This window comes from Phaethon aethereus (genome assembly GCF_964289735.1).
Source record: "Phaethon aethereus genome assembly, chromosome: 2".
In the NCBI taxonomy this organism is placed as follows: domain Eukaryota; kingdom Metazoa; phylum Chordata; class Aves; order Phaethontiformes; family Phaethontidae; genus Phaethon; species Phaethon aethereus.
The window spans coordinates 41,162,140-41,177,001 of NC_138582.1; the positions used below are offsets into that span (position 1 = coordinate 41,162,140).

The following is a 14,862-nucleotide window of genomic DNA, read 5'->3' on the forward strand; positions in this document are numbered from 1 at the left end:
ACAGCATAGTTAGAACTGAAATTTAGCTGTTTTTTCTTCTCTGCAAATGTTTGGGTAAGTTTCAAATGAGCTAATATGGGAAAATTATGAATCAGCTCTGCACTTTTCTGTCCCCTAGGAACCTTGCACTGATTTAATTCAGCCATAAAATATTCAAATACTGAAAATAGCACATCCGCTTAGCGACAGGACAAATTGTCACAAAAATTGATCTAAATAACTAATTAATACAAAAACTATTAGAAAAAATTATTGGATTTAAACTAATTAGGACACTTGGTGCTAATGCTGTTCCTCCCTCTCTCTCTCTGTGTTTTCTAAGCTCTGAGGGCTAAGAATTTTACCTTTGAGCAAGTGAAATTCCAGATTTATTTCAGAATCACCATCCTTAAAGTCCTGTATCTGAAGGACCATAGACAGAGAACATGAGCCACTACCTTTATCTACTTGGAATGACAACTGTATTCAACAGAGATGCTTCATGATTCAGCCATTGTGTGGCAGCTCTTAGAGGATGGGGTATTTTTTGAAAGAAAGATCTCAGATTAAATTTTGTGTCACTCATACGATGAAGCAAAACTTATTTCTTTATTCAGACTTTTATTCTACAATGGCTATGCTTATGCTGCTAGCAAAGAAATGACTGCAGCTTAGGTAATCACTAAATACTAGTGATAAACTAGCTAGCCTGGCTTCAATGACAGCGTAAGTTAGAAGCATCCAGCTGCTTTTGTGTTTATCCAGCTTCTCCCACAGACCTCACTGAGCTCCTTGGCTCTAGGTACCTGCACCAAAAGCCTCCTCAGCTGTGCCTGCATAACTAGTCTTAGATTTGACTGTAGTATAGACGTGCTTCAAGTTATGGCCCTACATGTTACCACATTTATTCACTTACTTGGAAGCAGGAACATGTACACTGGGAAGAGTACAGGGATGCTGCCTGGTTTTGTAGGGATGGGGTCAGGAAGGCCATGGAGTGGCTGGAGCTGAACTTGTCAAGGGATGCAAAGAATAGTAAGAAGGGCTTCTACAGGTATGTCAGCCAGAAAAGGAAGGTCAAAGAAGTGTGGCACTGTCGATGAGCAGATGAGCAAGACCAGAAAAGTGGTAACAACAGATGATGAGGAGGCTGAGGTACTCAACAACTTCTTTGCCTCAGTCTTCACTGGCAGTGTCTCTTCCTACACCTCTCGAGGGGATGGACTGCAAGATGGGGACTGGAGGAACAAAGTCCTTCCCACTGTCAGAGAAGATCAGGTTCGAGACCACCTGAGGAACCTGAACATACAAAAGTGTATGGGGCCTGACAAGATGCATCCCCGAGTCCTGAGGGAATTGGCTGATGTAGTTGCCAAGCCACTCTCCGTGATATTTGAAAAGTCATGGCAGTCAGGGGAAGTCCCTGGAGACTGGAAAAAGGGAAACATTGCACCTATTTTTCAAAAAGGTAGCCAGGAGGACCCTAGGAACTACCAACCAGTCAGCCTCATCTCTGTGCCTGGGAACATCATGGAACAGACCCTCCTAGAAGCTATGCTAAGGCACAAGGAGGACAGGGAGGTGATTAGAGCCAGCAGGGCTTCACCAAGGGCTAGTCCTGCCTGACCAACTTAGTAGCCTTCTAGGATGGAGTGACTGCATCCGTGGACAAGGGAAGAGCTACCAATGTCATCTATGTGGACTTCTGCTAGGCCTTTGACACAGTCCCCCACAATGTCCCTCTCTCTAAATTGGAGAGATATGGATTTGATGGGTGGACTCTTGGGTGGATGAGGAATTGGTTGGACGTTCACATTCAGAGGATAGTGGTCAACAGCTCGATGTCCAGATGGAGATCTGTGACAAGTCCCTCAGGGGTCAATACTGGGACCAGTACTGTTTAATCTCCATCAGTGACATAGACAGTGGGATTGAGTGCACCCCCAGCCAGTTTGCAGATGACAGCAAGCTGGGTGGTGCAGTTGACATGCCTGAGTGATGGGATGCCGTGCAGAGGGACATGGGCAGCTCGAGGAATGGGCCCCTGTGAACCTCATGAGGTTCAACAAGGCCAAGCGCAGAGTCCTGCACCTGGGTTGGGGCAACCCCTAGTGTCAATACAGGCTGGGGCATGAAGGGATTGAGAGCAGCCTTGCTGAGAAGGACTTGGGGGTACTGATGGATAAAAAGCTGGACATGAGCTAGCAATGTGCACTCACAGCCCAGAAGGACAACTGTATCCTGGGCTGCATCCAAAGCAGCGTGGCCAGCAGGTCAAGAGACGTGATTCTACCCCTTTACTCTGCTCTGATGACACCTCACCTGGAGTCCTGCATCCAGCTCTGGAGCCCTCAGCACAAGAAAGACATGGACCTGTTGGAGCGGGCCCAGAGGAGGGACACAAAATTGACCAGAGGCATGGAACACCTCTCTTATGAGGAAAGGCTGAGAGAGCTGGGATTGTTCAGTGTGGAGAAGAGAAGGCTCCAGGGAGACCTTCTTGCAGCCTTCCAGTACTTAAAGGGGGCTTATAAGAAAGATAGGGACAGACTTTTTAGCAGGGCCTGTTGTGTTAGGATAAGGGGTAATGGTTTTAAACTAAAAGAGGGTAGATTTAGACAATATATATGGAAGACATTTTTGACAATGAGGGTGGTGAAACACTGGAACAGATTGCCCAGATTGGTGGCAGCTGCTCCATCCCTGGCAACATTCAATGTCAGGTTGGACGGGGCTCTGAGCAACCTGATGTAGTTGAAGATGTCCCTGCTGATTGCAGGGGAGTTGGACTAGATGACCTTAAAAAGTCCCTTCCAAGCCAACTATCCTATGATTTTATGGTTCTACTTTCTCATTCCTGCCATATGTTAAATTCTGTGGGGAGAAAACATGATATATGTCACATAGAATGGCAAAGTGAAAGCTTTTCTGTAATTTGTCTTGTCAGGGAAATCTTCAGGCACAGCCTTCATTGAGCAAAAGATAGATTGAAGACATTCTCTTGAGGTCAAACCAAGGACCCTAGAGCTGGTCAGCTTAAGTCAAGATCCCTACCAGAGTATGGTAGAATATCATGGGGACAGTTTGCACCCTTATGTGCTAAATCAATTTTGTGTAGACAGTTTACAGGAGTAAACTGTTGTATTTGACGTAATTCTTTCTTTACTTCAGTTTTTTATATTCTGAAGGGATCATCTGTACTAACTAAGATGATTTCCAGGGAAGCCTTAAGGAAAAGACAATAGATACTAAGCATACTTTAAGTATTTAGTTAATTTATTATAATAATTATTTATTTTTCCAGTTAAACTGGATTTAGCTTAATCTAAACCAGAAGCTTCAGCAATCAGGGTACATAAAAGCATGACTCAACATATTTCTTTTGCCAGAGTCACAGTACCAAATTCTTGCCCTAATGTGGGACGTCAACCACTAACACATGCAGAGGCTTAGATGTGTCTGGAGGTGCAGCTAGGGACTTGGAAGCCCATGAAGCTTCTCAAAGAATTTGTAGCCCAATTCACTATTCAAAGCCTGGGTAGGAATCTCTCTGTATTGTGCTTAAATAGTTCTGAAATTCAGGACCCTACTGAAGATTTGCATTAAACAGACTTTACATTTAAAGCCAGCAGTAATAGTTTACCACTGTCACAGCTGGACTGTGTTTTTAAAGGGTTTCAGAGGTGGGGAGGAAGTCTGTGTTCTTCCTCGGGAGAGATGCCTTTGGATTCCCTTTTGCCTTGGTGAAGACAGCCTGGAGCTGGCACTGGTAAGGGTCTTTACTGTCCATACCACTGACTTCTCTTGGGCTTCCGAGCACAGCTGGCAAAGCCCAGCTGTGGTTGGGACAGACCTAGGAAGCACAGCTACTGGGGAACATGTGTTAGGTCTAGCCTGGAAGATCCTCAGGCTATAGCTCAACGAGCACTTTAAGCTTCTGTAGAAAGACTCTATGCACTTTTACCCTTCTTCTGGCTACTTGTTCCCATTTCCCCTCTCATACCTCCTCCATTCTGCTGGACCAAGCGAAACAGGTCAGAGAGCTGACCTACACTTCAGGACATGGTTTAGGGGACATGGTGGTTCTGGATTAATGGTTGGACTTGATGATCTTAAAGGTCCTTTCCAACCTAGTGATTCTGTGATTCTGTGATTTAATTAACACTGGAAAAGAAAATGGTTGCTTTTCAGCTGGATCTCTTCTGGTTTGATAGCTTATCAAGTGGCTGAACTGACACTTGTGCTGGTGCAAACGAAGGAACAGCACAGGGACTGAGGGTAGCGGCTGAGCAAAAGGAAGATTATTCTTTATGCTGGCTTGAGGTATTCATTGGATTCAGCCTGAGGGTGAAGCTAGACAAGAGGCTGAAGTTTGTAGCTAGCAACAAGGGAAGTCTTGCATCTCTTCCTTTCCCCTCTGCCTCTGCACTGCTGTTCATGACTGTGCAGTCCCAATCCCTGCCTTATGCTGGCCTTGACACCAACTGGGAACCTCACAGACTGGATTGAGCTCACGATTCTAGCAAAAAACTCTCCACTTTTAGCTAGGTTGTTTTTCTGACATCTTAGGAGTGGAACTGGCTTAATGAAGCATCCGGTTAACCGTTGCCAGAATTGGTGGGGAGGATTTGGAGAAGTATTCAGCCAGGGATAAGAACAGTGGGAATAGAGAGGCATGCAAGCCACCCCCTTCTGCTGGTGTTGAGCTGCGAGGCTGGTTCCAGACAATCTGTGTACTTTCACTTTTCAGACTTCAGGATTTGTCTCCAACTATTCCTACTTCACTGGGAACCTTACGTTAATCCCTTACGTTAGTAGGGATAGAAACTGCTCTAAAGTCTTGATCTTCCCAAACAGTATTTCCACCTACTATAGCTTGAGCTCTTGAATATATGCTTAAAGTTAAATCAGAATGTGAGTTCAGTTAAATCTGAGGATAAAGTATCTTGCTGGAGCGTTTCTTTCTTTAATTACAAGTTTTCTACCTCTATTTAAAAACAACTTTAATACAGTCTAGAATCTTCATTTACATTGGAAAAGATATAGAAAAAGCCAACATCTGCTGTGTTTTGTTTGAAAACTAAAGCAGAGCTTCCACCACTGAGCAGCAGAGCTGAACCTGAGGGGCAAGAGATTTTGTGGTGTTGCACTTCAGACACCAATTTCCTATGTAATTTTACAGCTGCTTACCCTCACTTGCTTTCGATGTCGTATGTATAAGATGGAGAACATGAAGCAGAAAGGCGACTCATCAATATATGGATGTATATACACTGCTGCCCAGTTCTCCAACCACAGGTAATAGATAAAAGTGCTGTTATTTACATCAATCATTTTCAATTACTTATAGTCTGCTTGTGAAGCTTAGTTCATGTGAGTATAAAGAACCTTGGATGCAATTTTTGTTCACTTTTTCTTTTAAGACATGACAAAGAATTACAGGATTCCAGGCTTGACTAGAAAAGATGGAGCTTTTAAAGTATTTGTTTAAAGAGTTTCCCCAAGTAGACATTTATTTCATTCTTTTGTGAGAAAAAGAATAACTTTAGCCTCTTAAAATCCATTACTGACAACACAACTGAAGTGTTCCAGATACAGACATTGACAGGTAAAGACACGATATTCATCCATTCAGGAGAGACTGGCGGGGAGGAAAAGGGGTATTTTCTGTTGGCAGTTTCTTTCACAGCTTTGAAAGTTTTTTTATTCCTGGCTATGTTGAGAACATGAGAAAAAAAATCTGTGAAGCTTCAAGTTACAAACATCAGAGACAATTTACAACAATTTAGGGTCAAGGGCATTAATACAGGTTTTGACAAAGACAGTTGTAAGTGAGAAGGAGATTTCTTTGGAACCCATTGGTCACAGGACCAAAGGAGTTTCTACAATATTTGCTTCTCCCTATTTAAGAGGAGGATGTAGCTAAATACAATGTGACCATTACAAATATATTTTTTTAAATGGCCATGGATTCTGCTTCTCTATTGCAAAGAGAAAAATAATTTGTATTTCTTTTCTTCATTTTTGCATAGTCTAATTGTAGATCTTCCCATGACCCATTGAGGTATTTCATTCTTTAAAGAACCTTACTAATAACTTGTATCACAGTCATACTTTTGGTAGCACTTTCTCTAGGTTATCCATTCTTGATGGCTTTCAAAATATCAAAAATGCAACTCAGTAATCCTAAATCTGCAAAAAGACATGGAGACCTCTAAAATTTTGACAGACATACCATCTGGTGTTTTTAAGCCAAGAAAATTCTGCTTTGTAATGTGACAGGTTTTTAAATGAATTGTGACAAATAATAGATAATAAATGAGACTTACCACGACTATATATCGAGGTCTAAACTGGATGGTTCCAAACAAACCCAAAATGACAACTATTATTTGTAGGAAATTGCCAAGGATAGGAGCCCATTGGAAACCAAGGAAGTCAAAGATCTGTCTCTCTAACGCTGCCAGCTGTAAGAAAACACATAAACAGAACATCCACTTTTTAATTATGGGTGAGTCAGAACACTCGCCATTTTCTTATTTGCACCAGGCTTCACCAGGCAGAAGTAAGGCAAAATTCTGAAACTACAGTTCCTCAGTGTAGCCTTCATCAGTGTTTCAGTACACTGGTATCTGAAGATAGCTACTAGTCAGCATACAGTTCTCCTAATGAAAAAAACACTTGGAAAAACTTTAAGAAAATACTTGTAAACCCTTGTAATATAAAACTACGTCTACAAACCAAACATAGACAAGTTTTATTCTATTGCTGAATGCTGCAAACTCTAAGGCATGACAATTTTTATTTAAATACAAAATTTGTCTTAAACAGAGGCTCACCTAGATTGAGCAAAGCCATGCAAAACTTGCTATTGTTACTGAAGTGTTATCATGCTCCCTCCCTCCCCCATGTCTTTGTTTTCTTAGATTTAGTCTCAACTAGACTTGATTGCAAGTTCCTCAATACATTCCTAAAGGAGAAAGATTTTGGCCAAAAAGGGCAAAGCAGGCTCAGAGGAGTCTCAGATGTGGCTATCGGGTACATTCCAGGGAGTTAGCTAATGCAGGAATTAAGGAAGACTGCTGGGACCTCCTCACTACCTGAGGCATGGAGGCAGGCTCATGGACTGAAAGGCTGTAGAAAATGTTGGAAGACCTTGAAGTAAGCTGCTTCAAAACCATCACCCAAATGAGCTATCTGCACTCTGCCCAAAGTTGCTAAATTACTCGGGGCAAATGCAAATCAGAAAGACACGTTGGCAGCCTAGTGGCTCTCTTCCCACTGTGCTCATGGCATTTGGGAAGTGGATTTAGTTGGGTGTAGAAATGCTAAGAAATATCATCTTTCATCTTTGCATCAGGATGTGGTTCTTAGGCAATTCTGCATTTCTGAATGTTAAACAAAAAAGAAAAAAAATATCCTTCCACAAACACATTTGCTACTAATTTTTTACAATCCAGCCTATTGTTCTACAGATCCTAAAACCAACTTTCTCAGCAGCACACTGTTGAAGTTTAAACTTGGTTCAATATTTTTCCAGCCGTAGCAAGACATTTTTGAGCAGCTAAATAGAATCCTACTGAGAAACAAATGAGTTTCTGTGCTTGCCAGAATTTATTACACATCTACTTGATTTTACTACATTGTTACAAACCCTAAAATTTACTGAAACATGCACTTAAAATATTTATAACTGAGACAGATGGAGCAAGCATGGCCCTATGAATACCAACCAAAGTATGTGGGTATTTCTCATAAAACATTTCATTTTACACATAATGGCCAGATTCAATCCTCACCTACAAGGTAGGGCTAGGTGTTACTGAGAGCAGAATCCATCTTTTCTGTACAAAACCCATTCTTTACACCAGTCATGAAAACCACATTCTCTATGATGAGGTTAATAAATATGATAAATCTAAACAATTAGATGAACAAAGGTAGCAAAGGTTGAATCATCAATTGGTGCAGCTCCTCTGCAATCAGGGAAGTTACATTGACTTTTATCAGTAAACACCTGGCCCAGTATATATGAGTTAAAGATTATCACGCATCAGACAATGTGTGATATTATCTTCTTGGACATGTAAAATGTTCTTATCTTAACAGAAATTATCTTATTTGCATGCTGCAGGTTAGGGAGAATCTCAAGGGGTACACCACTCACATGAGTGAGGCTCACATGGCATTAGTTATCTACCTTGCTTTTGTCACACTCTGCCCTCTCTTCCTTTAACCCATTGTCCAGCTGGATCAATAACTCGTTTTCTTCCCTAGATATGGAAAAGAGCTACAGAAGTTAATGACCAAATCCAGAAAATTACATATCTACATGGACCTCAGATAGAATTTCAGTGCCTAATGGTGGTGTTGTCACCTTCCTGGAAGTATGTGGATGTCCTAACTGGTACAGAACAACAGTGATCCCGATGGCATTCTCGTAATGTCTTCATCTTGTACTAGACTCAGGAGCATCACAATAATAGCCTGTTGGGACTTCACTAGGGATACCTCAGAATCACTTGCTTTTTCAACCACTCTCTAATGCTCTCCCTCAGGCCATTCAGGTGACCTCACATTTGGGAATACCCCTGCCTGTAGCTTCTCTAAACCACAGGATACATCACACAGTACAGTACAAGTGTACCCCAAATCCCATGTGTGAGATGGTAGAGAGTTTCAAAAATGCTTTGGTACAGGCAGAACTCACAGCTGATGGTATTAGCAACACATATCAAGATTCCTGTCCTGTATAACATAGGAAGACATTTATGACATCTATGACCAGAGCCAGAGCCTGTTTCATTCCTACCACTACAAGTGGAGATCTTCTAGTGTCAGCAAGGCACCCAAATAATTCACAGACCACCATTTTTCAGAGACAGTGTGTCTTCTTCCTGCAGCCCCAACATTACCAAGTGAGCAGAGGATGAAGTTGCCAAATCAAACTAGAATCTGCTTATCAGCCACCTTTTCCCTGAAATTCATTGAAACTGTCATGTAGCCTATGTCTTCACCTGCATCAATAAACTGTGTCCTATAATACTCCCAACACTGAAGGCAGCTGGCTTAGGATTGCCTCCAGTAAAGTGTCCATGGCTCTAAAATGGGACAGCTGTGCGCAAACTACATACCTACCTGCTCAAAATGGTCCCTGGGAATGGGTGAACTGTCTGGGAAGACTGCTGGTCACAGGGAGCCTGGTTAACATGATGGAGGACTCTGACAGCTCGCTGGCACCCACAGTGGCATGCCACTGCCTGGCTTCTTCCCCAGGCACATGTGAATTTGCTGGTGTAGAGAGCATAGGGCTTGGCCAGAGTGGGTATTGAGAAAATTTATTTGCACAGATGGTTCACTGCAAGAGGTGGCTGCCCTAATCCCTTAAGAGATTTTTTGCAGTGTTGAAACACCTAGAGCTGTCTGAATGACAAAAGCCTGCAGCACAGATATGAATACTGCAGCATAGGTATGAATTAAGCTGTTTAGCATGTGTCCCATCTTAAATTGGTCCTTAAGAGCAATGTTCCAAAGCCATGTAGACCAGCACATTAAACGCCTGAAAGACAGTACTGCCATGCCAACAAACACAGCCACTGCACTTTGTCAATGGACCCATGTTAACAGGCTTGGTACTCAGCTCACGCCTAAAGTGGATCAGATACAAAGCTTACCTTCATGTGTTACCTCCTTGCTATCTGCCAAGCAAGCTCAGAGTATGTCTAGTAGGATTGAGATCCCACAAAATAGCACAGTGGCCACAAGGATCTTTCCAAAGATAGTCGTACAAATGTGTATATACACCATAGGTAGACATACACATATAAAAAATAATTAGTCTTTTTATGGGCTACTGTGGTAAAGGCTCCCACTAGAAACACAGAGAAATAAGTTTCTGTTTCCTGTCCTGCTGCCTACTGAGGTATCCACTCCTCTCCTCCCACTTCCTATCCATTAGGATACCAAGGGGGAGACCTTCTCCTTGAAGCCGTGTCACCAGCCAAAAAATAAAAACTTGTCCTTAGCTAGTCAAAAAGAGAGCACAAGCAGAAACAGGAGTCTGTAGTCTACTGCTTATGGCACTTATCTGGTATAGGGAGAGTTGCTTGTATTTCTTGCCTGCAGGGCTCTTTCTTTATTTTTATATACAATGACAGCATGTAAAGTACCAAAGGAGTCCTGAGAGCAGGACACCAAACAAACAGCACCATTCCTTCCCCACTAACAAGTGCCTTCACCATTGGGTTATGCAGTGAGACTTTCCTGTGCAGCTACGTCTCATTTATTTTGCTCTTGTTGCCAACAGAGAGTAATTTGCCTCATCCCTAAAGCCCAAAAAATACATTAGTGGGGGAAAAAAATCTAAATAAAAGAAAGAGGTAGGAGGCATGTCTATCCTACTCAAGTTGCTAGTCTTTTCTAAATTATAAAACCTTCTGGCAGACAGAGCAGATAGAAGTTAAAAAGCTAATAATTTATGATAATGGCAAAAGAAATATATTAAGTTCTGTTTTCTCTAGACCATGAGAAATTTGCACTAAATGGAGAAAGCATGTAAGTACTGCTGTTCTTATGCTAGTATTTCACCCAACAGAGTCTCCAAGCAGAGGTGAAGGCCACAGACTTTTTAGCTCTGTGCAAATGAATAACCCAGTCTGTGATTCAGGTAATTCACTGCACAGAAGTCATCAGAACGAAGAGAGGGAAACAGGTAGCTGTGCACAATTACAGGCTGTTTTTACACAGATATGAAGAGCCAGTAGTATCTTTGCACAGGACCAAAATCTCAGTAGCCACAAGAGGCCACTAGACTAACCGATGCCATGTGGTGCAGTCGGAAAGGAGCACAGTGACAACGATAATTGCACTTTGAGTTATGTGCATGTGAATGCTTTGAAACGTTTCACCAAAAACATTTTGATGATAAAAAGGCTGTTTTGCTCAATGAGAAATTTTCCCAAGGGAATTTCTGCTTACATCACCATTTTCAGATTCTTCTGAAAACAGCCAAAAAATCTGAACCCTGAAGGCAAGGCAGAAGTTCCCATAATTAACAGGCTCAACTTATCCCATTGCTAGAAGACAGATATCTCTTTAGCAGGGCAGAGGAGCTCAAGGCTGGAGAAATGGGGTATGCTCGATGTGACTGAGGTCCTTGGGGGGCTTACTGTCATATCACTTTCCTAACAAGCACATGTTGGGAGCAGTTGTCACCTCCACTACTCATGATAACTAAGATAACAAAGTTTGGGAGTGTCCACTATAAAGTGTTGTTTGATACTGTTTTTTAATGATTAACATAAAAATGGAATGAAAACCCAAACCTTTCTTGCAAATAAAAGAGGAAGGTGTCAGTTTTGGCAAATTAAATACTGGGGGCCTGTTTCTAGTGAAAACTATGTCTAATTGTGTGAAAAATTTTCATGAGAACTTATAAAAATCTATCAAAGTTGATAGGAAATAACATTTCCTTATCATAACAACACTTGGAAAAGGAGACATAATATTTCTTACTACTGCTGCCAAGGGAGCACTTTGTTATTTAGTCATCATCGGCACCGACAATCTTGTAATAAAATGCTCTAGTGGGACTATGTCAGATCACTTAATGAAGATGTGCCACATTTGTCTTTTTGTTTTACCTCTTTGTTTCACTAAGTTTATCAAACATTGCCTATGTCTCTCCTTCTGAAGAGTACAAGGAGAAGGTACTAAAGTGCAAGACTGGGCTGCATTAAAGTCACACAGGCTGGACTTTCTTTCCTGGCCATGCCCAAGCCCTTTTGTGTTAAGAGCAGCAAAAAGTTCAGGCGAGTTAATCAGTTTGAATTTTGAGCTTTTCCACCTAGATGGATCAACCAGATGTGCAGCACATCTGGAACATCCCAAAGAGAAGAAATAGGGCAGCTGTAGCTTCCATGCCCCATATGCTGCTTATGGTGAAGGAGTAACAAAATAAAAGGTGACGCAGCAATCAGCAGGGCTGCATAGGATCTACAGAAATAAATTACTATGACATTCCTAGTCAATAGAGAGATCAGAAAACATTTTTGAGAGCAGACTTCAACAAATGCCCCCTATGGAGTAAACCTCTCCTCTAAATGCTCAGGTCCTATTATACTTCAAAATACATATCAGAAGCTGTCTGAGTGACGAGAGACCACAGCAGAGTTACAAAGTCAACTTTTCAAAATGAGTGTAAAAACTCAATTTTCTCTTCTGTCAGAACCCTCATGGATAACAGTCAGTTTTATATTTTAATGGAAAAGGTTTTATAAATGACACATTACTTTGAGATTAATAAATAGACCTACATCTGTAACAGAAGGAGTCGTTGGATCACGAAAAAGAGGTTTTGTATGTAATAGGTCACTTTAGACAAGAAAAAACCTGAAAGTGGCTTGATATAATTATAGAAAATAAACCTGTTTAATATAAAAATAAAAGGTTAATGATATATAGAAATATCTGCAAATTTGATACCCTATAAATTACTGAGTTTACAAAATCAGGAGAGTATAATCTAATCTGCATTTGATATTAAAGAGCTGCTTCAATTTGTCATGTAAGACAATCCCTAGAAATTATAATAACCAGAAAAATATCCATTCTATATCTAACAAACTTGTATTGAAGAAATCTAACAGCAATGATACAATTAAATACTTAGTAAGTGCAGAGCTGTAAAACTATATAGTTTTGAAATCTTTTTTGCAATAAAAACAATTTAAAAACTAGGAAAAAACCCCCACCAGTTATTATGACTTCCCAAATGGATGCTGTTTCCCCAGCTTTCAAAAATGAAAATAGTATACGAAAAATGACAAATCCAAAAATTATGGTCCAGAGCATTCATATTCTAAGTTTAAGTCAGGAATTATCTGAAACGTTTGAATTATGCATGTAAGACTCAGAGTCGGCTGATGCTGTTAATAATTATCACAGAAGAAGTAGCAGGGCACAGCTCATCATCCATACTAACTACTGCTCCTAAGGATAAAGATGTTTTTCCCAAAATTCTCTGCTTCATCTTATGGTCATAAGTTTAACCTGTGGCTTCAGAAAAAGTTTCCTGGACATGCGGAATCTCTGAGGACTGTTGCTCCTTTAACCATTACCACCAGTTTCCAACATGCCGTGAGGAATTACAGACAGTTTGGTCCAGTTTGGTAGATGCAACTGTTAAAAACTGAACTGGTTCCCAAGCCTCCTCCAGGAAACTCCACCCGGAGATTTAAGTGCCCTCTGTACTGAAGCCCCAGGACACCTTTGCTGAATTTACCAGTGCACTCACCTTTCCCTGCCACCCCATCCTTCCATCCTACCCCATCCTTCCATCCCATCCCATCCCACCCCACCCCACCCCATCCCATCCCATCCCCCCCCACCCCACCCCACCCCATCCTCTCTCCCTCTTTCCTTCTCTCCCTCCTTCCTTCTTTTTTGCCCAGATCGCTGCGCACCGCCAAAAAGCCACACACCAGCACAAGGAAGAGGGCAACGCCCAGGCAAGAGAGGAGCAGTGGGAGCTACACCACCTTGTAGCCTGGGTACTCAGCTGGAATAGAGAAGACCTTGGATCAAGGTCATTTTTAGCACTAGCCATGTTTGACTTAAACCCTGTCCTCACATTCCAGTGCTCTTAGGTGTGTATTTCCTTTTTGTTGACAAATGTTCCACGGAGAAAACATTTTTGTAAAAGCTTGGGGCAAATGCACAATGTTCACATCATAATTTTACTTTATTTTGGAGAATACGCACTTTCTAATTTAAGGGAAAAAGATATCAATAAGCTACCAAACCAGTCTGGGTAAAACCCCAGTACTGGAGAATAAAAGGCTGATTTATGAAATGTTAAAATCCAGAATTTCTAACAGAAAACTAACAGGTGAATAAAGGTTTAAAAAAAAAAAAAATTAATTGCATCAAAGACTGACCAGTAAAGCATAAAACATTTTTTATATTATGCTCTTGCTGTAATTTCAGAATTTTACTGACAGGCTTGACTTCAGTAAGAAGGAATGTAAGATTCAACATGAGAGAAATGACAGGTGGGAGGTGGTGTCAGATGATCGCTCTTGGCTGAAGAACGTTATTTAGGAAGTTACTGTCCCTCAGCTAAAGGTTACAGCCTCCCTACCTGTTACTTACCACCTTTCAATAGAGGCTTCATAACACAAGATGAGTCTGTGTCACAATAAAATGATAAAATTTCACTTAAATCACTTCTTTATGCCTTCGGTGACAGTTAAAGCAATCATCTGACCACAGAGGAGATTCCCATTAGATTTTTAATGATCTGAATTCACTTGTCTAGGTGAAATACTAGATTTTGGGTTATTTTAAGACAGTAATCCCTTATAACAGCTCACTAAATATATTTATAAGATTATGTGGCATGAAGGTTATTGAATTTCAAGAAAAGTTCTGAATAAATCACTAATGTTTATAGTAAGTTCAGTTTCATGGAGCAAAAGATAAACTACTGGCTTTCTGACAAGTAACTGTCAAAGAAGAAAAGACCCCGATGATCTAATTTCAAAAGTACCTTTGCAGTGTTGGTCAGATAGATAGGTAATTGGCTGTCACTTGAGTACCTGTAAGACTGGATAAAATATAATGCAAAAGAAATGTATATGCTGAAAGAACTCAATAAAAGAGTAGACGCCAAGGTTAGTGAAGGCCAAAGCATAGAAAAAAAATAAAAGAAAGGCAGGTACAAAAACCCCCACCCTTCTTTTTAAGAGTGTCTGCGTTGCCTTTCAACAGTGAATGTTACCCTTACTCAAGTATTCAACTCATATGGAAAATATTCAGTAATGGTCTTTCCACCATTCTTGTAGGCTCTTTAGTGAATGAGTTCATTGGAGGATGATAGTAGTG

At 41.0% G+C, this 14,862-nt stretch overlaps 1 protein-coding gene across 1 annotated transcript in view; it reads right to left on the reverse strand.

Annotated features, from left to right (window-relative positions):
- NKAIN3 (sodium/potassium transporting ATPase interacting 3) overlaps window positions 1–14,862 on the reverse strand; it is a gene marked incomplete at its 3' end in the record, with an annotated part of 360,451 nt that overhangs the window by 167,335 nt on the left and 178,254 nt on the right. The window contains exon 2 of the mRNA XM_081996270.1: window positions 6,309–6,446. Coding sequence (XP_081852396.1) covers window positions 6,309–6,446 — 138 coding nt within the window. The remainder of the gene's footprint in view (window positions 1–6,308; window positions 6,447–14,862) is intronic.